General features: G+C 47.6%; 2 protein-coding genes across 2 annotated transcripts; both read right to left on the bottom strand.

The window, feature by feature from the left end:
* Positions 1-1,030: 1,030 nt before the first annotated feature.
* Positions 1,031-2,377, bottom strand: LOC119928674 (actin-related protein T2-like). The gene has a single exon (XM_038747146.1). It carries the CDS (start codon positions 2,274-2,276, stop codon positions 1,143-1,145), a length of 1,134 nt encoding a protein of 377 aa, XP_038603074.1. The 5' UTR covers positions 2,277-2,377; the 3' UTR covers positions 1,031-1,142.
* A 4,901-nt stretch (positions 2,378-7,278) lies between these two features.
* On the bottom strand, positions 7,279-8,601 carry LOC119928152 (actin-85C-like). The gene has a single exon (XM_038746132.1). It carries the CDS (start codon positions 8,554-8,556, stop codon positions 7,423-7,425), a length of 1,134 nt encoding a protein of 377 aa, XP_038602060.1. The 5' UTR covers positions 8,557-8,601; the 3' UTR covers positions 7,279-7,422.
* Between the last annotated feature and the right edge of the window lie 14,615 nt (positions 8,602-23,216).

Raw genomic sequence — 23,216 nt, 5'->3', positions numbered from 1 at the left:
TTTCATTCCCATTCCCGCATTCAAAGTCGCTCACCTAACCAACAAGTCCAGGGGATGGCCTGACTGATTTTAAAATGGTGAAAGCGGCCTTAGAAGGTGTTTCCCATGTCCTTTAGAGGATTTATTTTCTTCAGGAAGAGGTCTGTATGTTCTCAATAAAGACTACTTGATCAATTGATAACCAACTCCAAATCTAGACCGTTATCTCCTTGTGGGCAGGGATCGTGTCTACCGACTCTAACGTACTTTACTCTCCCAAGTGCTTGGTATAGTCCTCTATATACGGTAAATGCTCAATAAATGCCACCGATTAATTGATTGATTGATTGATGGAAACCTGATCAAAGAGGCCTGAAGATACTTCACAAACCACTGGATAAAGAAAAGAAAATGGTTTCCTCATTTGAATAGAGAAGCAGCAGAGCCTCATAGATTGAGCACAGGCCCAAGAGTCAGAAGAATATGGGTTCAAATCCCAGCTGTGCCTCTAGTCTTCTGTGTGTGTACTTGGACAAGTCATTTGGGCAAGTCGAGAAGCAGCGTGGCTTGGTGGAAAGAGCATGACCTTGGGAGTCAAGGGTCATGAATTCTAATCCTGCCTCTGCCACTTGACATCTGTGTGACTTTGGGAAAGTCACTTAACTTCTCTGTGCCTCATTTACCTCATCTGTAAAATGGGAATGAAGCCTGTGAACCTAAGCGGGACAACCTGATTACCTTGTTTCTACCCCTTTGCTTAGAACAGTGCTTGGCACATAGTAACCACTTAACAAGTCCTACTATTATTATTATTATTATTATTATTATTATCATTATTATTATTTAACTTCTTTGTGCCTCAGTGACCTCATTTGTAAAATGGGGATTATGACTGTGAGCCCTATGAGGGACAGGGACTGTGTCCAGTCTAATTAACTTGTATCTTCCCCGGCGCTTAGTACAGTGCCTGGCACTTAGTAAGCACTTAACAAATACACTAAAAACAAAAACACGAACAAAAAGATGTGAACCCAGACTCACTGATCTCCTGCATTGGAGATTTCTCTCCTCTTTTATTTGTTGTCCAGCCTACCGCAAGCCTTCAACATATGTCTCATTGCCTTACTGATTGCACTTTAGTTTTTCTCATGCCCATTTGTGACTTAAAAGCATCTTCTCTGGACCACAGTCGAGCCAATCTCTTTATAGTCCGAGATGGTGACCCACATCTGCTTGAAGCTGGCAAGAGAGGTCACGATTGATGCCCCAATCCAGGTTGAGAACCATCTATCGGGCGGAGCTTTGATCTTCAGGTGGGTTCCCTTGGCGATCTGAATCTCTAGTTCCCTGAGAAGCCGGTCCTGGAGCCCGGGGAAGAGGGAAGACCCACCTGAGAGAAAAATATTCTTGTACAGGGTCCTCTGGATGTCCGAGTTGCACTTTGCGATGCTGTCAGTCACCATGTTGGTTAGCCCCGGGCCTTGGATTCCCAGATGGTCAGGGGCAAAGAGGGCCTCAGGACCTAAGAACAGCTGCTTGCCAATTTGAATCACTTGCCCACTGGGCAATTTATAATCCTTCGTGACTTCCTCTGGTGTCCTGCCCAGCTCCTTGTCTGGATCAAGGGCCACGTAGCACAGCTTCTCTTTGATGTCCTCCGCTATGCTCTCATCCACAGGCCACGGGTGGGAGTGGCCGCTCTGCAGAAGCAGCCTGAGGAGGTAGCCAGTCAAGTCTTTTCCCGCCAGATGCAGTTTGGAGACTGCGTGGGGCAAGGGATACCCCTCGAAGATGGGGACCGAGCGGGTCAGGCCACTGCCGCTGTCCACCACGAGCCCTGTGATGCAGGCCGAGGCATACAGGGCCAGCACGGCTTGATCAGAAAAGTATAGAGCCGGCACCTTGAAGCTTTCGAATAGCAGCTCTGCCATCGTCTCCCGATTCTCCCTGGGGTTAAGGGGCGGCTCCGTCACAAGGATGGGCCTCTCGCTGGCTTGGACTCCCATCTCCCACTCATACATGTGCTTCCAAAGCAACTCCAGGTCCTCCCAAGATGTGACCAGGCCACGCTCAATCGGATGTTTCAAAGTCAGGTCCTCCTGCTTACACAAGGCTTCTTCACCCATGTAATATTTCTTCTGACTGGCCCCAGTGTTTGACTCATTGAACCTCGACTGGCCAATGACAGTTGTGATGATGTACCTTGGCCCGATTTCTCCCGAGAGGCCTGCCTTAAAGAGCCCAGACCCATTGTCAAAAACCACGGCTGGCGTCTCTAATATCTGCGGGCTAAACATCTTGCAGGGGTTCTCTCTGCCCCCAGTATATTACGATACCTTCTCTGAGCAGTGTCGTAGTGTTTAGGGTCTTCGCGTTTGCCAAATGGGGAGGCGGTGCTGTGGCCACCCCACTTGAAATCTCCAACAGACACTCATGAAGGTGCAGTGGTGTAACAATCGATGCGAGGTAACAGTTGTCCCCAGAACTCTGGGAAGAGTCAAGTTGCCCAAGGGTTTTCGGATATGGACTCATCCCAGATGTTTAGGATGGAACAAGGGCCACAAGTGGACAAAGGTTTCGAGCCCTAAAACGTATGTAATATTTAGGGAACGTGAAAATTTTCAGGAAGTTTGAGAAGAGCAAGGATATGCGGGTATGGAATCCTTTGGATTTTGAGATAAATAACCCCATTCTCTAAACTCAAGGAGTTTGAGCCTTGGGGAAGAGCCTGCTGTCTCAGCAGATGGTAAGGCCTGGAATCTTTCACTCACTCTAATGCAATCCACACAAAGGTGCCCCTAGTACAGTGCTCTGTACCCAGCGGATACATCCATCACTCAACCAATCAGTCTTGTCATCTTATGCTGTTGAGTCGTCTCCGACCCATAGCGACAACATGGACACATCTTTCCCAGGATGCCCCACTTCCATCTGCAATTGTTCTGGTAGTGGATTCGTATACTTTTCTTGGTAAAAATATGGAAGTGGTTTACCGTTGCCGCCTTCCACACGGTAAACATGAGTCTCCTCCCTCGACTCTCTCCCATGCTGCTGCTGCCCAGCGCAGGTGAGTTTTGACTTGTAGCAGATTGCCTTCCACGTGCTAGCCACTGCCCAAGCTAGGAATGGAATGGGTATTCCTCTGCCTGACTCGCCCTCCCATTGTTGAGACTGGAAGAGTACTGGAAGAGTACTGGAAGAGTACTGAAAACTCTCCAGGTGTGACCCTGGAGTCACATTCACAATCAGTCCTATTTATTATTGAGAGCATTCTCTATGCAGAACACTGTACTAAGCTTCTGGGAAAGTTCAGTGGAGATGGAAGGCATAATCCTGGCTCTCAAGGGGCCTACAGTCAAGCAGGAGAATCACGAGGTAATTTACAGACAGAAGAAGAGAGACAAAAATAGTTGTAGAGGTGAGTTAGTACTTGAATAGCAGGTTATGTAAACATTTGTTAGGGTGCTCTGCATTATGGAAGAACTGAGTGCACCCAAAACTGTCTGCCCATAGGAGATGCTCAGTATAGCTTTGTTCACAGCAGGTGCTCAGTTCAGTGTTCTGGCTCCAATAGGTGCTCAGTACAGCGCTCGGTCTACAAGAGGGGCCCAATCAATTCTGAGGTACTAATTATGATGAGATGTGACTCCAGACTCCGATGTTTCTCAGACAACTGAAGAATATTGGGTTTAGTCTATTTTTTGGTTTATCTAGGCGATCTATTGGTGCCTGAAAAGTTACACTACCACTGTGCAGCCAAAGAGCTCAGAAAGGGCCAGGAGTGTTGAGTCCTGAGCCAAAGAGGTTAGTCACTCATGGGAAGGAAGTGGCGTCCATAGCTGGATGTGGTCGTGCCTGAAAACGACTATGTGGGTAAGGCTGCAGCGCAGGGACTCTGTGTGGCATGCTAGGAGAATGTGGCCTAGTGGCTAGAGTCCAGTCCTGGGAATCTCAGGACCTTGGTTCTAATCCCAGCTCCACCTCTAGTCTGCTGTGCAACCTTAGGCAAGTCATTTCACTTCTCTGAGCCTCAGTCCCCTCATCTGCAAAATGGGCTTTTAAGACGGTGAACCCCACACGGGACAAGGACTCTGTCCAACCTGATTATTTTGCATCTACATCAGCACTTAATACAGTGCCTGGCACATAGAAAGTGCATAACAAATACCATTAGTGAAGCAGGATTCAAGAACCCTGCCTTCTAGTCCTGGCTCTGTTACTGGTCTGCTGGGTAACCTTGAGCCAGGCACTTAACCTCTCTGAACCCTAGTTTCCTCATCTGGGGAGAATAATGCTATTCCTCCCTCCAGCTCCCAAGAAAGTTGTGAAGATGTAAGAGGGCCTTGGAAAAGAAAAGAACATTAGCAGTCAAGGATAGTAGAAGGCTGGCTTGGGCTCTGGAGGGGCTGGCCCATGGTGGAGGGGGAGGAATGGGAAAGTCTGGTGATGAGCAGTGTGGCCTATGGGAAGAGCATGGGACTAGGAGTCAGATGACCTGTAGTTTAATCCCAGGTCCTCCACTCATCTGCAGTGTAACCTTGGGCAAGCCACTTCACTTCTTGGCTCTTTAATTTCCTAAACTGTAAAATGGGGATTAAATCCTACTCCCTCCTATTTAGTCCTGTACAAAATAGAACTCCTTATCTTTCCACACAAACCCTGTCCTCCCTGTGGCTTTCCCATCACTGTAGACAGCACCATTCATTCATTCATTCAATCATATTTATTGAGCGCTTACTGTGTGCAGAGCACTGTACTAAGCACTTGGGAAGTACAAGTCGGCAACATATAGAGACGGTCCCTACCCAACAACGGGCTCACCCCATCCTCCTTGTCTCACAATCCCATAACCTTGGAAGTATCCTTGACTCATCTCTCTCATTCAACCCACATACTGAGCGCATATTGTGTGCAGAGCACTTTGCTAATTGGGAAAGTAAAATGCAACAGAGTTGGTAGATGGGGTCCCTGCAGTCTATAGTTAGTCTACAGGATTAAACAGACATTAAAGTAAGTTAGGGATATGGGAACAGTCAGAGTATAAAATATTTCCTTAAGTATTATGGGATTGAGGGGAGTATCAAAATAGGTACGGGGTGCATAGCCAAGTTCATAGTTGTTGCAGTGGGGCAGATGGATGGGGTAAATAGTACTTTACTATTGTACTTGTACTTGTACTTCCCAAGCGCTTAGTACAGTGCTGTGCACACAGTAAGCTCTCAATAAATACGACTGAATGAATGAATGAATATTCCAACTGTCACGAAATGCTGTGGGTCATCCTTCACAACATTGCTAAAATCCACCCTTTCCTCTCCATCCAAACTCGTTGCTTGTCTTGTGCTGCCAAGTCATCTCCAACCCATAGTGACACCATGCACACATCTCTCCCAGAATGCCCTACCTCCATCTGCAATCTTTCTGGTATTGGATACATGAAGTTTTCTTGGTAAAAATATGGAAGTGGTTTGACATTGCCTTCTTCCGTGCAGTGAGCTCGAGTCTCCACCCTCGACCCTCTCCAATGCCACTCCTACCCAGCACAGGTGAATTTTGACTTGTAGGAGATTGCCTTCCATTTCCTAGCTACTGCCCAACATAGGAATTTAAGGGGTATGCCTCTGTTTGACTCTCCCTCCCGTAGCCTAGACTGGTGGAATACTGGAAACTCCAGGTGCAATCCTGAAAGGGGCTCCATCTAAACTGCTACCATGTAATTTAAGCACTTATCGTATTTAGCCTTGATTACTGCATCAACCTCCTCTTTGACTTCCCTGCCCTCCTGTCTCTCCCCACTCCAATCCCTACTTCACTCTGCTACCCAGATCATTTATCTATAAAATCATTCGGCTCATGTTTCCCCACTTCTCAAGAACCTCCAATGGTTGCCCATCCACCTCCACATCAAACAGAAACTCCATACTATTTGCTTTAAAGAAGTCAATCACCTTGCTGCCTCCTACCTTATCTCACTGTTCTCCTATTACAACCCAGCTTACACACTTCACTTCTTTAATGCCAACCTACTCACTGTACCTCAATCTCATCAATCAATCAATCATATTTATTGAGCACTTATTGGGAGCAGAGCCCTGTACTAACACCATCAATCTCTCACCCACACCTTGCCTCTGACCTGGGACACACTCCTTCATCTTATCCAACAGAAGATCACTCTTTCCACCTTCAAAGCCTCATTAAAAGCACATCTCCAAGAGATTCCCCAACTTAGCCTTCATTTTCTCTTCCCCAACTCAATTCTGCATCACCCTTGCACTTGGATTTGCTCCCTTTATTCACCCCTCTCTGAACCCCACAGCACGTAGGTACATATCCATAATTTATATATTTATATTAATATCTTTCTCCCTGCTAGACTGTAATAATAATAATGGCATTTATTAAGCACTTACTATGTGCAAAGTACTGTTCTAAGCACTGGGGAGGTTACAAGGTGATCAGGTTGTCCCATGGGGGGCTCACTGTCTTAATCCCCATTTTACAGATGAGGTAACTGAGGCACACAGAAGTTAAGTGACTTGCCCAAAGTCACACAGCTAATTGGCGGAGCCGGGATTTGAACCCCTGACCTCTGACTCCAAAGCCCGTCCTCTTTCCACTGAGCCACACTGCTTCCCCATCGTGGGCAGGGAGTATATCTACCAACTCTGTTATATATTGGACTCTCCCAAGCACTTAGTACAGTGCTCTGCACACAGTAAGTGCTCAATAAAGATGACTGATTGACAGAGATTCCTGTGTGGGGCAGGGACTGTGTCCAATCTGATTGCATGGTCTAGATTGAAAGAGCATGGACCTGAAAGGACCTGGGTTCTAATCCTGACTGCCATTTGCCTGTTGTGTGACCTTGGGTGAGTCACTTAGCCTCTCTATGCCTCAGTTCTCTTAGCTGCAAAATGTGATTTTAATACCTATTCTCCCTCCTACTTACACTGTGAGTCCCTCGTGAGACCTGATGATTTTATATCTTTCCCAGTGCTTAGTACAGTGCCTGGCACTGAATGAATGCTTAATAAATGCCACACAGTATTATTATTTTGATTATTATTACCCCGGTGCTTAGTACAGTGCTTGGCACACGGTATGCTCTTAGCAAATGCCATAAAAATAAAAAGGTGAGATTTCTGCCACACACTGTCAAACGCTACTAAGCTGAGCTCAAAATGTCTATGTCAGGGAGATAGCACCGGGAGAGGAGAGATGGGGTCTTGGCATCCCTGGAGGCCCAGCACGCCCCCAGCAATGAATAACCGTGGACCCAAATGAGAGTGCTGACAGTCAGGTTGATCGTTTTATTTCCCTTTACCCTATGGCCAGCTCCCTCAGACCCCTCCAGCAGCCTCAGAACGACCCCGTGGCTCACCGGGCCCAGCCCGCCACAGCCTGTCCAGACATACCGGTCCCAGGGGCCTACGCCTCCCCTCAGAAGCATTTCCGGTGAACCGCCGCCGGACCAAAGTCCTTGTAGTCTCCCAGGGTGACCCACATGGGCCTGAAGGACGAGAGGCAGGCGAGGATGGAGGCCCCGATCCACACGCAGTACTTCCTCTCCGGCGGGGCGATGATGCGCACAGGCATCTCTTGGGGTGCCTGGGATTGCATTTCCTTGAGGACCCTCTCGTCCAGCCCACGAAAGAGCGTGGAGCCCCCCGACAGCAGGATGTTGCTGTAGAGGTTCCGGCGCACGTCCATGTCGCACTTCATGATGCTGTTGAAGATCATCCGGTGGACCCCCGGTGCCTCGAGTCCCACATGGGCAGGCACGAAGAGCGCCTCGGGTGCCCGGAAGAGCTGGTTGCCGATGCTGATGATGTTGCCATCCGGCAGCCTGTACTCCTTGAGGATCTCCCTGGGCTTGCGCTTCATGGCTGAGGCGGGATCCAGGGCCACGTAACACAGCTTCTCCTTGATGTCCCGGACGATCTCCCGCTCGGCCGTGCTCACGAAGGAGTATCCGCCCTCCAGGAGCAGCCTCATGAAGTACTCAGTGATATCCCGCCCGGCCAGGTCCAGGCGGCAGACGGCATGGGGGAGGCAGTAGCCCTCGTAGATGGGGACCGTGTGGGTGACCCCATCCCCGCTGTCCGCCACGACGCCCGTGGTGCGGGCCGAGGCGTACAGGGCCAGGGCGGCCTGGACGGCCACGTGCATCGCCGGCACTGAGAAGCCTTCGAACATGATCTCCGTCATCTTCTCTCGGTTCTTCAGAGGGTTCAGGGGGGCCTCGGTCAGGAGCACCGGCTGTTCGCTGGCCCTGATCTTCAGCTCACACTGGTAGACGTGCCTCCAGATCCTCTCCATGTCATCCCAAGAGGTGACGATGCCGTGGTCAATCGGATAGTTGAGCGACAGGACTCCCCTCTTGGATTGGGCCTCCTCCCCGACGTAGTAGTCCTTCTGGCCTGCCTCCAGCATGGTGGCTCGGACTTTAGAACGCCCCACGATGGCTGTGATCACAGAACGGGGGACGTTGTCCCCGGCGATCCCCGCTTTGCACTGCCCGGAGCCGTTGTCAAAGATCACCGCGGGCACATCCAAGGCTGTGGGGTCGCCCATGGCGGGCAGCGCCCGCTGTTGTTCTGTGGCTGGGCTGCGGCGGGGGAGGGGGGGAGGGGGCGGAGAACCAAAAGGAGCGGGGGGTTCTAGGGGGATGATGATGTCACACAAGGCAGGCTTCCGCTCTTTCCCCCAGCCCTAAAGGGGCTGACTGGGGGGGGGTGGCTGCCTGAAATATTTACCCTTGAGGGCTTCAAACTTTTCTGCTCTCTGGGTCCCGACGACAAGCCCGTGATGTCATAATGTTGGGTCTTGAGTCGTGGGTCAGCCGGGGCTGGAAGGGAAGGGACAGCTCTGGTGGCGGTCAGTCGAGCGATCGGTGATGTTTACTGTCAGGTAATCGTATTCATTGAGCACTTACTGTGTGCACAGCACTGTACTAAGCACTTGGGAGAGTACAGTATAACTATAAACAAATGTTCCCTGCCCACAGTGAGCTTAGAGCCTAGAGGGGGAGACAGGCATTAATATAAATAAATTACAGCATTGACTGTGGGCAGAGACCTGTACTAAGCGCTTTGGAGAGTGTAATATGGTAGGGTTGTGATCTCTGCCCACCAGGAATCTACAGGAGGAGCTTGCAGTCTACATGGGGGAGGCTACCGTTTAGGCCTTGCCCCATCCCGTGGCATTTCAGTAGTTCACAATGTTTTGAAAACCCATTTCCCTCAAGGGCCAGGCCCCACAGGCTTGCTCTAAGGATGGCGGGCAAATCCAGAATTGAAACTCTCCAAAACCCCGGGGACCCAAGCTTGCTTGAGTATACGTCTCTCGAGATCACTTGTCTTGCGCGCACGCTCCCAAGAGACACAGTCGACTGGACGTGCGTGTCTGTGGCTCTGGAAAACATGAAGGACCTAGGGTTAATGTTAGTTACATATTAGTTTTCCTGTTTCATTCTGGAGAATGCTTTCACCTGAAGCAGAATCTGTAACTTAATTACTCTCAGCCCCAGATGCAATACTCTTTAGGCTAATCTTTTTAAGGAGTCTAGTTATTTGGGGCTTTGGCTCTGAATTAGTCTCTTTTCTTGTTATTTTGAAGATGCATTTCCATAGGAAAGTTCTACCTCTACCTGAGAAATGAGGATGAGGGGCTGCAGTGGAATTTTTTTTTATTATTTCTGGTCAGTCTGGGAAGTCTCTATTGGAATTCAAATTTTGGAAATGTTCATTGTTTCTGGTTTTCCTATGAAAACAGAATGCTTGCTCCTTAATTTGACATTCGACAGAAGCTTGAATTTGTACAGCATGCACATTTTTCCCCAAAACGTCCTCATTTTGGCTCCATCATTTGATTCTCCCAAAATCTCTGGGAGGTGGGGTAGAGACAGATGTCTTGTCCCTATTTTACAGATGAGGAAACTGAAGCACAGAGAGGTTATGTGAAGGTCCCAGGGTCACCCAGCAGACGTGTGGCAGAACAGGAATAATAATAATAATAATAATAGCATTTATTAAGTGCTTACTGTGTGCAAAGCACTGTTCTAAGCACTGGGGAGGTTACAAGGTGATCAGGTTGTCCCACGAGGGGCTTACAGTCTTCACCCCCATTTTACAGATGAGGGAACTGAGGCCCAGAGAAGTGAAGTGACTTGCCCAAAGTCACACAGCTGGCAATTGGCAGAGCTGGAATTTGAACCCCTGACCTCAGACTCCAAAGCCCAGGCTCTTTCCACTAAGCCACGCTACTTCTCTATCAGGGATCAAGTACCTCTTCTCCTGGCTCCACAAAGGCACTTTGCCCACTAGGCAAAACTGCCTTCCGATTCACAGTAAGGAAAAACAATTCTCTTAGAACTAGGGTTTTGTGGATTGGAATCTTCCCACCTGGTGATTCGCATGTTCACTAAATTGGAGCCATGCTTTCCCTTGCCTAGTTCATGCCAGGGTGCGTGTGTGTGTGTGTGTGAGGGTTTGTGAGGGACAGTAAGAGCCTGTGAGTTCACAGAAGGATGAGGAGTGGTGATGGAGAAGTGTTTACCCAAGCTGGAACCACAGTACCAGCCCCTGGAGACCTGATGACCTTTCAAAAAAAAAATCAAAATCACCAACCCCTTCCCTGTACCCCGCAACACACCCAGGATCACTGGAATTTCCCTCATCTGCCCCATCCTTTCTCCATCAGTTAAAAATGCAACCCTGTGGCTTTCAGGTGTGCTCTAGGCTCAGTATGGGCTTCTCCACACTTCACTCTTCCTTCCCCAGTTAAACACACGTTGATAGCATTAAGCACCGCTTTAGCCATCTTAGTGATGCCTCTAATCCTCTTAATATTTGTGTATATATATATTTCTGCGCGTGGCCCACTTGCTTCCTCGCGTACTTCTATATTAATGTCAACAGGTGTCCTAATCACTTAAGTGGTTGTTATAGTCATCGCAACAGAAACACTATTTAGTTCAGCGTGTCACACCCGGAGTTTACAGAGGCGCATTCATCTAGAATGTTATGTTTGTTATTAAAACAAGGATATTTTCCCTCCACCGACTCCAATTATAAAACAGTAGTTAGGCTGAGCCTTTGGAATGTGTCTCCGGCCTCCTGCGCGGGCTCAGCCTCCTCATAATCGCTTGAACAAGTTTATGAGTTAGTGACGGGGACTCCACTACCTCCCCTGCCACCCTCCCCCACAACTCCACCAGCTCCGGGGGTGATCCCGATGGTGGGGATTACACGGAACTTGTAATCATTTTCCAGTTATCCTGGGAGGGTCCCCAGGATGGTACCTTACAGCCCTGGCAGTGCTCCCTTTCCCCCCGCAGCGGTAGAGAGCTTGGGCCCTGGTTGTTGGGACAAGGCTGGGTGTTGGGAGAGGTGACTTTGGGCCGCTGGGATTGACCTTTGGATCTTGATGGGGGATGCAGAGGGCGGTCCACCCCTGCTTCTTTGCCACCCCGGCTGATCCGGCCCTGACCTCGCCCTGACTGGTTCAAAGTAGGGGCTTGAGAAGTGGGGGCCGGTCCGTCCACTCTGCCACCCGTCAGCTGCCGGGGTCCATGGCCCCCGCCCAATTAGTGGCCCGGCTGCTGGGCTCGTTAGTGGGGCTCCACATCTGGCGGCCAGACCCGACAGAAGGGTGGGACACCGCGGGGGATTGGGCAGCCCAGGAGGCTTACGAGCTGCAGATGGATCAGGTCGGGGGGGGTGCCAAAAAGGAGCCTTTGGCTTCTTGTCTTTGGTCTCGTTGGGGATTGTCCGTGCTGTGCTACCTCCTGTAGGACAACAGGGGACATCCCCTCCCTCCCCCCATCCACTCCCAAACCTTTGGCCCCAGGGCCATCTCGGCCTCTTCTCTGAACCCTCCTGAGGCAGGATCAACCTCCCAGGAACTTCTTCTGTGAAGGCCAAACATGGAGACCTCTCCTCTCCTTCTCTTCCCCTTCACCTCCCCCACCGCCACAGAATCAATCAATCAATAATATTTATTTAGCGCTTACTGTGTGCAGAGCAGTTTACTAAACGCTTGGGAAGTACAAGTTGGTAACATACAGAGACAGTCCCTACCCAACAGTGGGCTCACAGTCTAAAAGGGGGGAGACAGAGAACAAAACCAAACATACTACAAAATAAGATAAATGGAATAGATATGTACAAGTAAAATAAATAAATAAATAAATAGAGTAATAAACATGTACAAACATATATACATATATACAGGTGCTGTGGGGAAGGGAAGGAGGTAAGATGAGGGGGATGGAGAGGGGGATGAGGGGGAGAGGAAGGAAGGGGCTCAGTCTGGGAAGGCCTCCTGGAGGAGGTGAGCTCTCAGTAGGGCCTTGAAGGGAGGAAGAGAGCTAGCTTGGCGGATGGGCAGAGGGAGGGCATTCCAGGCTCGGGGGATGACGTGGGCCGGGGGTCGATGGTGGGACAGGCAAGAACGAGGCACGGTGAGGAGATTAGCGGCAGAGGAGCGGAGGGTGCGGGGTGGGCTGTAGAAGGAGAGAAGGGAGGTGAGGTAGGAGGGGGCAAGGGGATGGAGAGCCTTGAAGCCGAACAGAACACCCTCGCTCCTTAAATCCAACAATTACTCTCCCCTCCATCTTTTTATTGGCATTTATTAAGCGCTTACTATGCGCAAAGCACTGTTCTAAGCGCTGGAGAGGTTACAAGGTGATCAGGTTGTCCCATGGGGGGCTCACAGTCTTAATCCGCATTTTACAAATGAGGTCACTGAGTCACAGAGAAGTTAAGTGAGTTGCCCAAAGTCACACAGCTGTTGGCGGAGCCGGGATTTGAACCCCAGACCTCTGACTCCAAAGCCCGGGCTCTTTCCACTGAGCCACGCTGCTTCTCATAAAAGCCTTATTGAAGCTCCATTAAAAGCCTTATTGAAGGCACATTCCCTCCAAGATGCCTTCCCTGACTAAGGTCTCCTTTCCTCTTCTCCCAGTCCCTGCTGCATCACCCTGACTTTCTCCCTTTATTCACTCCCTGTCCCAGCCCCACAGCACATATGTACATATCTGTACTATATGTAGTTATATATATTGGGAAACACCGTGGCTCAGTGGAAAGAGCCCGGTCTTGGGAATCAGAGGTCATGGGTTCAAATCTCCGCTCCGCCGCTTGTCAGCTGTGTGATTTTGGGCAAGTCACTTAACTTCACTGTGTCTCAGTTACCTCATCTGTAAAATGGGGATTAAGATTGTAAGCCCCAAATGGGATAACCTGATCACCTTGTATCCTCCCCAGCACTTAGGACAGTGCTTTGCACATAGTAAGCACTTAACAAATTCCAAAATTATTATTATTATTAATGTCTGTCTCTCCCTCTAGACTGTAAGCTCTTTGTGGACACTGAATATGTCTGCTTATTGTTGAATTGTACTCTCCCAAGCACTTAGAACAGTGCTCTGAACACAGTAAGCGCTCAATAAATATGATTGAATGAATGAATGAATGAATAAAATGATGGGGTGGCTTATGCTAAATGATGGGCGAGCCATGGTCCAGTCACAAAATCACACACACACACACACACACACAGGAAAACTGGGAGACAGCTGTGCTGGACAGACGTTTGGAGACAATTAGACGAAGCTAAGCATGGCCTTGTGGGAAGAACAGAAGACTGGGAGAAGGGAGGCTGGGGTGCTAATCCCAGCTCTGCCACTGGCCTGCTACTTGAAATGAGATCAGTCCCAACCTCTCTGGGCCTCATTTTCCTCCTCTTTAAAAGGTGGTGCTAATCCCTCCTTTTCCCTGTCTCACAGAGAGGATGTAAGGTATGGCACACTACCAAAACCAGAGACACAACATTTCCCAAAGTAGAATTGTTCTATGACCTCAGGATAATAATAATGGTGGTATGTGCTAAGCATTCTCTATAATAATTGTGGCATTTATTAATAATAATAATAATAATGGCATTTATTAAGCACTTGCTATGTGCAAAACATTGTTCTAAGCTCTGGGGAGGTTACAAGGTGATCAGGTTGTCCCACAGGGGGCTCACAGTCTTAATCCCCATTTTACAGATGAGGTAACTGAGGCACAGAGGAGTTAAGAGACTTGCCCAAAGTCACACAGCTGACACTTGGCAGAGTTGGGATTTGAACTCCTGACCTCTGACTCCAAAGTCTGTGCTCTTTCCACTGAGCCACGCTGCTTCTCTGAGCCATGCTGCTTCTCATTTGTTAAATGTTTACTATCCCCCAAACAGCGCACTAAGCACTGGGGTAGATACAAGATAATCAGGTCCCGTATGGGACTCACAGTCTAAGAGGAAGAACAGGTATTGAATCCCCATTTTGCAGATCAATCAATCAATCAATCAATCATATTTACTGACTGCTACTGTGTACAGAGCACTGTTCTAAGTTCTTGGGAGAATACAAAATAACAGTGTTGGTAGACACTTTCCCTGCAGATAAGGGACCTCAGACTCAGAGAAGTGAAGTGACTTGCCCAAGGTCACACAGCCGGCAAGTAGTGAAACAGGGCTTAGAACCCAGGTCCCCTAACTCCCAGGCCAATGCTCTTCCTATTAGGCCACCCTGCAACCCAAGGTCATGTGTAGCCAGATCATCACCATCCTCATCATCGTAATAATAATGGTAATTGTTAAATGCTTACTAGGTCCCAGCCACTGTACTAAGCGCTGGAGTGCATAAAAGCAAATGGGGTTGGACACAGTCCCTGTCCCACATAGGGCTCACAGCCTTGATCCAGATGAGGTAACTGAGGCACAGAGAAGTTAAGTGAATTGCCCAAGGTAACACAGCAGATAATTGATGGAGCTGGGATTAGAACCCATAACTTTCTGACCCCTACTCTATCCACTATGCCATTTAGAAGTGGCTCCTGTTTCTGACCTATCTTTCCTTGTTCAAATGTCTTACACCTGAGGGAATGAAGTCCTTCCCAGATTCTGGGGGGAATCAGTGGAGTCATGATAATCTCTGTCTCAGCCTGTCTCCCTCTCTGGCTCCCAACGAGGCCCCCAGAGTCTTTATGTATAGGTGGGAGATTGTCTTTGAAGGGAAGAGATCTTTAGGATAATGTGACTAGATGTCCCACTTTCAGAAGGATGATTGTGGAATTTAGAATTGCGACCTGCCTCAGATGTCGACAGGAAGGGGTAGGAGTGGGATTTTCATTCATTCAAATTATATTTATTAAGCTCTAACTGTGTGGGGAGCACTGTATTAAGCACTTGGGAAAGTACAATACAACAATAAATGGTGACATTCCCCACCCACAACAAGCGAAGTCTAGTGGATTTGAAGCAGGTCAGGGACAGAGAGGGAGAGGGAAAGAGAAAGGAGATAGGACAGAGGTGATGGGGAGAAGAGAAAGGGAAGAGAGGGAGAAAAGGGAGAAGTTTCCCTTTACCATTGTCTTCTGCTGTTGCAGTCTTAGGCCAAACGGACCATCCCCCGTTGCTGCTCCCAACACCGCTCCTGGGTGTGTGGGGGTGGCAGAGGCCGGGGGAGACAGATGCACAGCAAGCTGACCTGTGGGGTCTGGGACTCGAGGGCTGTCATGGCCACCTTGTGATGTGAGTCCTCCTTCCTCTCCTCTCCCAAACTCTGCCTCCCTCTCCCCACCCTAACTGACAATGAAATCAATCGATGGTATTTATTGAGTGCTTACAATGTTTACAGCACAGTACTAAGTGCTTGGGAGGGCACAATGCAACAGAATTAGCAGAATACAATGTAATTAGCAGAGATAGAACTGCGCGTAGACACACAACTCCCTACCTATGTCTACCCTTCAGAGGGGTATGGCCATTCTCACCCACCTCTCTGGAGTTACCCCAGAGAGGATGGGGGTGGGAGAGGACATTGAATTTTAGAACCCTCCCATCCAAACTGGGATACCTAGTCACGGATCTGCCAATCTATCAGTTGTATTTGTTGTAAGCCGATTGTGTGTAAAGCCAAGTACCAAGTGCTGGATTGAGTGCAATCAAAATAAAATACATAGGGCCTGCCTTCAAGAGGTTTCCAATCAGGGAACAGACATAGACTAGAGAAGCAGTGTGACCTAGTGGATAAAGCATGGACCAGGGAGTTGGAGAGCCTGGGTTCTAATCAAGGCTCTGCCACTTGTCTGCTGTGTGACCTAGGATAAGTCACTTCACTTCTCTGGGCCTCAGTTACCTCATCTGTAAAATGGAGACTATGAGCCTCATGTGGGACTTAGAATTTGTCCGACCTGATTAGGTTGTATCTACCTCAATGCTTAGTACAGTGTCTGGCACATAGTAACTGCTTAACAAATACCACCCCCCAAAAAGTCTGCTTTTGGCTCTTTCTCACTCTTTCTGCTTTTCTGTTTTCCTTCTTTGCTTCCCTGGCCTATCCTCAGACCCTGATACCTGCTTGTAGGAGGCTGCAACGCTTTTTGACTAGTCAAGTGTCTGACTGGCCTCCTCCTTATCCACCACACACTAATCGTGGAATTTGTAAAGCTTTTACTCTGTGCCAAGCACTATATTAAGCACAGGGGTAGATAATCAGGTCAGACACAGCCCCTATCCCACATGGGGCTCGTAGTCTATGAAGGAGGGAGAATAGGTATTGAAACCCCATTTTACAGATGAGGAAATGGAGGCCCAGAGAAGCTAAGTGACTTGCACAAGATTCCACACGGGGCAAGTGATTGAGCTGGAATTAGAACCCAGGTCTTCTGATTCCCAGGCCTGAGCTCTTCTCTTCTCCCAGGCACTGCTCTCTCTGCTTCCTTTTCATGTTCTGCCTGATTGTCACAGATTTCAAGCATCCAGATAATAATAATAATAATAGCATTTATTAAGCGCTTACTATGTGCAAAGCACTGTTCTAAGCGCTGGGGAGGTTACAAGGTGATCAGGTTGTCCCACATGGGGCTCACAGTCTTCACCCCCATTTTACAGATGAGGTAACTAAGGCACAGAGAAGTGAAGTGACTTGCCCAAAGTCACACAGCTGACAAGTGGCGGAGCCGGGATTTGAACCCATGACCTCTGACTCCAAAGCCCGGGCTCTTTCCACTGAGCCACGCTGCCAGATAAGACTCACCTAGTCCCGCCTGATTCAGATAGTTTAGGTAGCTCTAGAGGTCTGCTGAGGAGCGAGCGCAGATTGTCTTATAGAGAAACAGCATGCCGTATGGATAGAGCATGGGCCTGGAGTCAGAAGATCATGCATACTAATTTTGGCTCTGCCACTTGTCTGTTGTGTGACCTTGGGCAAGTCACTTCACTTCTCTGTGCCTCAGTTGTCTTATCTGTAAATTGGGAATTGAGACTGTGAGCCCCTTGTAGGACAGGGACTGTGTCCAACCTGATTTCCTTGTATCCACCCCAGCACTTAGTACAGTGCCTGGCACATAGTAAGTGCTTAACAAATACCACAGTTATTATTTTCATTATTATTTAGGTTGGGGAAGGCAGAGGTTTTCCTTCACTGAATGTTTCTTGAAGAGGGTAGGAGTTTTACCTGTCCCTATTGGGCAGGTAATGTGTCTCCCAAGTCTGTTGTATTATACACTTCCAATCACTTAGTACAGTTCTCTGTATAGAGTCAGCACTCAATAAATATGATTGACTGATAAATTGATTAAGATTCTTGGAGGAAAAGCACCCGGAGTCTAACTGCAAAAAATGAATTCAGGGGAAAAGGTCTTCTTTTGTCTAAACTATCCAGGTAATTGAGAAGACGGTGTGGGGTGTGGGTATGTGTGTGGGTGTGTGTGTGTGTGTAGTGGTGGCGTGAAACAACCTCATAATCAATCAATATTATTAAGCATGTATTGTGTGCAAAGCACTGTACTAAGCACTCCAGAGAGTACAATATAACAATACAGCAGGGTTAGTAGACACATTCCCTGCCTACAAGGAGCTTACGTAATTATGGAGATCATAACACTTCCCTCAGTACCTGCGGAGACATGCCTATTGGCTGTCCACTCTTGGGCTACAGGAAGCAAGGGTTTGCGGGTAGGGCAGAGTGAGAGAAGAGAGTTGAATCTGCCATACAGCCCACCTTCCCACCACCACTCCCCCCTCCAACTCCCAGATCTTCATCTTGATGCATTTGTCCAATTTTATGGGTGGCGTCCACAGTGCCTTCAGTCAAAAGCCCCGCATAAATGGCACATAACACATTTATGAACTGTGGCCTCTTTAGAGTGGACCTGCATTTTATACTGAAAGGGTCCGATTCATAAATAATTGAACACCCGGCGTATATGGCATTCTTGTTTCTTTCCCGACAAAGTGCTGAGCATGCTATTTCCACATAAAACGCTTGGGCTGTGGGTTGATTAGATCCAAGCTCGCCCTACTGCCTTCTGGAACCGGTCTTGGGCCAAGTCACAGAATTGATTTGTCATATGCGGTGTGGGGACGACCCTCCTCCACATTCCCCAAGCACTGGGGATAGAAAGGGATGGGGCTTTGAGGAGCAAGTCAGGTGAAGGAGGCAGCCTTCCCGTGGTCCCTGGACCCCCTCTTCTCCCACCCCCAGTCTCCCATCCTTCTGCCCCTTTTGGAGGTGGTGAGGAGGAAATCAAGCAGGGAGGAGTGACTGAGAAGGCAGAAACATTAATTCAATAATACTAATAATGATAATAATTATGGTATTTGTTAAGTGCTTGCTATGTGCCAAGCACTGTTCTAAGCACTGGGGTAGATACAAAATAATCAGGTTGCTCCACGTGAGGCTCACGGTCTTAATCCCCATTTTCTAGATGAGGTAACTGAGGCACAGAGAAGTGAAGTGACTTGCCCAAGGTCACACAGAAGACAAGGGGTGGAGCCGGGACTTGAACCCACATCCTCTGACTCCCAAGCCTGTGCTCTTTCCACTAAGCCACACTGCTTCTCATCAATCAATTAGAAGCATTCACTGAAGAACTATAGTGCAGTGTTGCAGACACTGCTTTGGGTGCGAAGCAGTTGGTGAGTCAATCAGATTTATTGAGCACTTACTGTGTGCAGAGCACTATACCAAGTGCTTAAGAGAGTATGATAAACCAAAAAACAGGCACATTCCCTGCCCACAAAGAGCTTACAGTCTAGAGGGAGAGACAGGCATTAATATAAATAAATACAATTACAGATATATACGCAAGTGCTGTGGGGCTATGAAAGGGGATGAATAAAGGGAGTAAGGGTGACGAAGAAGGGAATGGGAGGAAAGAAGACGGGCTTAGTCAGGGAAGGCCTCTTGGAGGAGATGTGCCTTCAATAAAGCTTTGAAGGTGGAGAGAATTTGACTGCCTGTTGTACATGAGGAGGGAGGGCGTTCCAGGACAGAGACAGGACATGGGAAAGAGATGCAGTGTGGCTCAGTGGAAAGAGTCTGGGCTTTGGAATCAGAGGTCATGGGTTCAAATCCCGACTATGCCAATTGCCAGCTGTGTGTGACTTTGGGCAAGTCACTTACCTTCTCTGGGCCTCAGTTCCCTCATCTGGAAAATAGGGATTAAGACTATGAGCCCCTTGTGGGACAACCTGATCACCTTGTATCTCCCCAGTGCTTAGAACAGTGCTTTGCACATAGTAAGCTCCTAACAAATACCATCATTAAGAGATGGGTGGTGAGACTGAGGTGCAGTGCGAAGGTTAGTGTGTGGGCTGGGTTGTAATAGAAGAGTAGCGAGGTGAGGTATCAGGGGCAAGATGATTGAGTGCTTTAAAGCCATCAGTAAAGATTGTCTGCTTGATGCAGAGGTGGTTGGGCAGTCACTGGAAGTATCTTGAGGAGTTGGGAAACATGGCTTAAACGTTTTTGTAGAAAAATGATCTGGGTAGTGGAGAGTATGGACTGGAGTGAGGAGAGACAGGAAGCCAGGAAGTCAGCAAGAAGGCTAGTACAGTAAGAGAAGCAGTGTGGCTCAGTGGAAAGAGCATGGGCTTGGAGTCAGAGGTCATGCGTTCAAATCCTGGCTCCGCCAATTGTCAGCTGTGTGACTTTGGGCAAGTCACTTAACTTCTCTGGGCCTCAGTTCCCTCATCTGTAACATGGGGATGAAGACTGTGAGCCCCCGTGGGACAACCTGATCACCTTGTATCCTCCCCAGCACTTAGAACAGTGCTTTGCACATAGTAAGCACTTAATAAATGCCATTATTATTATTATTATTACAGTACTGTCAATCTATGTATCAAGTGCATCAATTAATCAATGGTATTTACTGACTTTATGCTTGGGAGAGCATTATACAAAAGAGTAGGTATAAACCACCCCTGCCCATAAAGAGCTTTACAGACTAGATGAGGAGACTGACACTAAAATAAATTACAGATAGTTGTGTCCGTTAAGTGTTGTGGGGCTAGAAGAGGAATACATAGCATAGTTCAAGTTGTCTAATTTGTGGAAAGAATCAATTGGTGCTATTTACTGAGTGCCTACTGTGTACGGAGCACTGAATTAAGTTCTTGGGAGAGTAAAATCAACAGAGTTGGTAGTCATGTTCACTGTCCACAATGAGCTTACAGTCTAGAGGTGGAAACAAACATTAATATAAATAAATAATTTATAGATATGTATTTAATTGCTGTGGAGCTGAGGTTGGGTGAATACTAAGTGCCAAAAGGTGACAGATCCAAGTGCATAGATGACACAAAAGGGAGAGGGAGCCAGGGTAAAAACGGCTTAATCTGGGAATGTCTCTTGGAACTGTACTGCGCATCTATTGTGCACAGAGCACTGGACTACTGGGAGAGAACAATGATTAATATTGGTATTTTAAAGTACTTCCTATTTGTCAAGTGTTGGGGTCTTTTCTCTCCTTAAGCTGTCATATCGTGTCTGATCCGTAGCGATCCATAGAGTTTTCTTGGTAAAAATACGGAAGTGGTTTACCATTGCCATCTTTCACACAGCCAACTTGAGTCTCTGGCCTCAACTCTCGCCGCTGCTGCCCGGCACAGGGGAGTAGATAAACATAATAAGGTCAGACCAAGCTTCTGTCCCACAAGGACTCAAAGACTAAGTAGTGGGGGAGAACATTTCACAGGTGATGAAACCGAGACAAACAGTAAGCATTCAATAGATGCCACCAATTGATTGATTGAAATGGCAGATCTGAGACTAGAAATTGATACTTCCTGCTGACAGTCCTGTGCTCTTTAATTACGGCATTGGTTTGTTTATTTGTTTGTTTTTGGTGTATTTGTTAAGTGCTGAATATGGGCCAGAAATTGTACTAAGCACTAGGGCAGGTACAAGATATCAGATTGGACACAATCCATGTCCCATCTAGGGATCACAATCATTCATTCTTTCATTCAGTCATATTTATTGAGTGCTTACTGTGTGCAGAACACTGCACTAAGTGCTTGGGAGAGTACAATGCAACAATAAGCAGACACATTCCCTGTCCACAATGAGCTTACAGTCTAGATGGGTAGAAAAATATTAATATTAATAAATAAATTACAGATATGTACAGAAGTGCTGTGGAGTCAGAGTGATGCAGAAGGGAGTGGGAGTAGAGGAAAGGACGGTTTAGGGAATCTAGGGAGGAGGGAGTAGGATTTAATTCCCATTTTACAGATGAGGAAACAGAGACACAGAGAAGCTAATTGACTTATTCAAGTTCACACAGCAGACAAGTGGAAGAGCTGGGATTAAAACCCAAGTCCTCTGACTCTCAGGCCCATATTCTAACCATTGGGCAACACTGCTTCTCTTTCCACTAAATCATGCTGCCTCCCTGTCTTTTGTGTGCTTTTTATAACAGAGGTAAGAGACGCAATTCCTGCATTCAAGGAGCTTACAGGTATAGTACAAAGGGGGAGAAGGATATTAAATCATTTTCAATTATAAGGAAAAAGAGAATTGACAGTAGGATAGATGCATAAAAATGTGCTTAAATGGTAGACTAGGCAAATGGATATTTACCAAAATACTCCAGGTGACTGTGAATCAATAAATCAATCAATAATATTTGTTGAGCACTTACCGTGTGCAGGGCACATAGTGGCAGGAGTCCCAGGCTTGTGAGTCAGAGAACATGGGTTCAAATCCAGGCTCTGCCACTTGTCTGCTGTGTGACCTTGGGCAAGCCGCTTAACTTCTCTGTGCCTCAGTTACCTCATCTGTAAAATGGGGATTAAGACTGTGAGCCCCACGTGGGACAACCTGATTACCTTGAATCCACCCCAGTGCTTAGAACAGTGCTTGGCACATAGTGAATGCTTAACAAATACCATTGTTATTATTATTTTTACTAATCACTTGAGAGAGTACAATATAACAGAATCCTGCCCACAACGAGTTTACAGTTTAGAGGGGGAGACAGCCATTAATGTAAATAAATGAATTATGGATAGGTAAATAAGTGCTGTTAGGGCTTAGAAAGGGGTGAATAAAGGGAGCAAATCCAAGTGCAAGTGTAACCCAGAAGGGAGTGGGAGAAGAGGAAATGAGGGCTTAGTCACAGAAGGCCTCTTGGACGAGATTCATTCATTCATTCATTCAATCGTATTTATTGAGCGCTTACTGTGTGCAGAGCACTGTACTAAGCGCTTGGGAAGTACAAGTTTGCAACACATAGAGACAGTCCGTACCTAACAGCGGGCTCACAGTGTAGAAGGGGGAGACAGACAACGAAACAAAACATATTAACAAAATAAAATAAATAGAATAGTAAATATGTACAAGGGAATAGTAAGTATGTACAAGAGTAAATACGTACAATATGTACAACTACATATGTACTGAGATGTGCCTTCAGTAACGCTTTGAAGGTGGGGAGAGTGACTGTTGACTATGAAGTGGGACAGTGTTCCTTCATCATCATCAACAACAATGGCATTTATTGAGCACTTACTGTGCACAGAGCACTGTACTAAGCACTTGGGAGAGTACAGTACAATAGACTTGTACAGCAGTACAGTAGAAGACATGTTCCCTGCCCACAAGGAGTTTACAGTTAGAGGAGCAGCATGGCGTAGTGGCAAGAGCCCGGGCTTGGGAATCAGAGGTCATGGGTTCTAATCCCATCTCCACCACTTGTCTGCTGTGTGACCTTAGGCAAGTCACTTAACTTCTCTGTGCCTCCGCTAACTCATCTGTAAAATGGGGATTGAGACCGTGAGCCCCACATGGGACAACCTGATGACCTTGTATGCTTAGAACAGTGCTTGGCACATAGTAAGCACTTAACAAATGCCCTAGTTATGAGTATTATTATTATTACAGTCTAGAGCGGGAGACA

This window comes from Tachyglossus aculeatus, chromosome 5, assembly GCF_015852505.1.
Source record: "Tachyglossus aculeatus isolate mTacAcu1 chromosome 5, mTacAcu1.pri, whole genome shotgun sequence".
In the NCBI taxonomy this organism is placed as follows: Eukaryota; Metazoa; Chordata; class Mammalia; order Monotremata; family Tachyglossidae; genus Tachyglossus; species Tachyglossus aculeatus.
This window is presented reverse-complemented; position numbering and strand designations above follow the sequence as displayed.

What these genes read in the sequence shown, in the direction of transcription:
- LOC119928674 (XM_038747146.1), bottom strand. Translation starts at nt 2,276, where the DNA reads ATGTTTAGCCCGCAGATATTAGAGACGCCAGCCGTGGTTTTTGACAAT.
- LOC119928152 (XM_038746132.1), bottom strand. Translation starts at nt 8,556, where the DNA reads ATGGGCGACCCCACAGCCTTGGATGTGCCCGCGGTGATCTTTGACAAC.